A 2,097-nucleotide genomic window follows, 5' to 3' on the forward strand; every position below is an offset into this window, starting at 1 on the left:
TATATATATATATATTTTTTTTTTTTTTTAATGTTCTAAAGTAGTAAGTACATGTTGTGTTGCTGGGGATAAATCATAGTTTCTCCCTCTCTCTTGCTATACGTCATGATAAGCATACATTTAAAAAACAACAGTATTTGTTTTAAAACCAGAGTCGGAGGAGTAAAAAAGTTATTTTTTTGTTAGCCAATGAATGAACCGATGGCGATGAAGAGAACACATACACGTCTCTTGCATGGTTTCATGCTCTTAAATCCATCTTGCTAATTTAACAATTAGCGACATACAGAAGCATGTGCTGCAGCTCCACAGCTTTTGCTCCTCCTCTGCCACAAACGTTCACAAGTGTGTATCCCGAAAATAACGTTTCCCCAYCAGAGGGTACACCACAAAGGCTGAAAAAWCCTGAAGTCTGTATGAAACTARGGTTAGCATTATACACAAGGATTAGATTTTTAAAAATACTTAAGATCAAAAGATGGGGGTCGCATTATACTCTAAGCACATTATACACTCATAAATACAGTACATCATACATTGATGTTAGCTGTTGTATTGCTTCCTTCATTTATTTGTGTCCAAATCTCTTAAACATATTAAGAATGTGGGTAACAAAACTCAGTGATAAATGTCAAATTTGCTACCTCAGCCTCAGGTGGAGGTGCTGTCAGAGGAGGAGGCAGAGGAGGAGGATGAAGAGGAGGACATCCTGTCTCTTGCTGAGGAGAAATACCGTCCTGCAGCTCTGGAGAAAATGATTGCTCTCATTGCTCTGCTAGTGGAGCAGTCTCGCTCTGAGAGGTTGGAGAACAGGATKCAGATGTGATGGAGTGAATGTGCTGTGTTCAGTCTGATTTACTGTCTCTCTATCTCTGTGTCATCTCTATGCAGACATCTGACTCTGTCTCAGAGTGACATGACAGCACTGACAGGAGGGAAAGGCTTTCCCTTCCTCTTTCAGCACATCAGGGATGGCATCAATATTAGACAGACGTGTAACCTCATCTTTAGCCTCTGTCGCTACAACAACCGTCTGGCTGAACATGTAGGTTTACAGAAAACAGGCTGAGTGTTGAATAGGAGAGCTGGTTGTATTTTAAGTTCACATAAGGAGGCTAAAAGGGTTTTTAATTTTATTTTATTTTATTTTTTGTTACATATTGACCTAATGGTGGACTTTCTTCTTAGATTGTTTCAATGCTCTTCACCTCTATCGCAAAGCTCACTCCTGAGGTAGGCAGCCTTTTTTGTATGCAAATACAACATTTTTTACTTTTCAAAGTATGAAGATATAAAATATAACTGTTTATTTTCCCATCAGACTGCTAACCCTTTCTTCAAGCTGCTGACTATGTTAATGGAGTTTGCTGGTGGTCCTCCAGGAATGCCGTCGTTTGCTTCTTACATCCTCCAGAGGATCTGGGAGGTGAACAGAAACATTCATTCTGAAATTCTTAAATTAAATCAAAGTCATTTTTGACCCTATGACCTCCCTGTGATGCTGATGGTGGAGTGGTTGTATTCCAGTTTTCAGAGGCCCTCTACATATGTACTTTATCAACAGAATAACGGCCAACATACCCCATCATAAAAATGTACAGTGAGCTTTTTTACAACATTGTGGATCAGAGTTTGAGGACTCAATCATTTGTAGATTTTTTTCTTAGAACTTGAGAAATGTAGAAAATATAGCCACCAGGAGGTCATGGGATAACTGACAGAAAGTGATTCTGAGTCCACATTTTTACGAATATTTGGGCTTTTAAATGCCATAGTCTTAAACTTTTTTCTTGAAATTTTATTATTTTATTTCTGAGTTTTATTTTTTAACAAACACACACATCCATACATCAAATGCAATAGATAAAAAACTGAGCATACTACTACCAAGAACCTTTATCAAAGTATACATCTCAGTACATCATTTTACAAGCTAATGTAGTTTTTCAGCATCTCCATACAACCGGAGAAGAAAGTTCCACGTTGAGTCAAAGGCTCACAAACTACCATCAGATTTATGCTGCGTTCACACCGAACGCGATTTCAGCGTCAAAATCGCAGCCAACGCTAAAGTTTGAAGCTTGTGCACTTTGAGGT

At 38.3% G+C, this 2,097-nt stretch overlaps 1 protein-coding gene across 1 annotated transcript in view; it reads left to right on the forward strand.

The window, feature by feature from the left end:
- The window catches only part of usp34 (ubiquitin specific peptidase 34), a gene marked incomplete in the record, with an annotated part of 159,254 nt that overhangs the window by 108,942 nt on the left and 48,215 nt on the right, over positions 1-2,097 (forward strand). The window contains 4 exon segments of the mRNA XM_014026634.1: positions 650-801; positions 892-1,045; positions 1,189-1,233; positions 1,322-1,426. Of these exon segments, the coding sequence (XP_013882088.1) occupies positions 650-801; positions 892-1,045; positions 1,189-1,233; positions 1,322-1,426 (456 nt within the window).

Source organism: Austrofundulus limnaeus, unplaced genomic scaffold (genome assembly GCF_001266775.1).
Source record: "Austrofundulus limnaeus strain Quisiro unplaced genomic scaffold, Austrofundulus_limnaeus-1.0 Scaffold574, whole genome shotgun sequence".
In the NCBI taxonomy this organism is placed as follows: domain Eukaryota; kingdom Metazoa; phylum Chordata; class Actinopteri; order Cyprinodontiformes; family Rivulidae; genus Austrofundulus; species Austrofundulus limnaeus.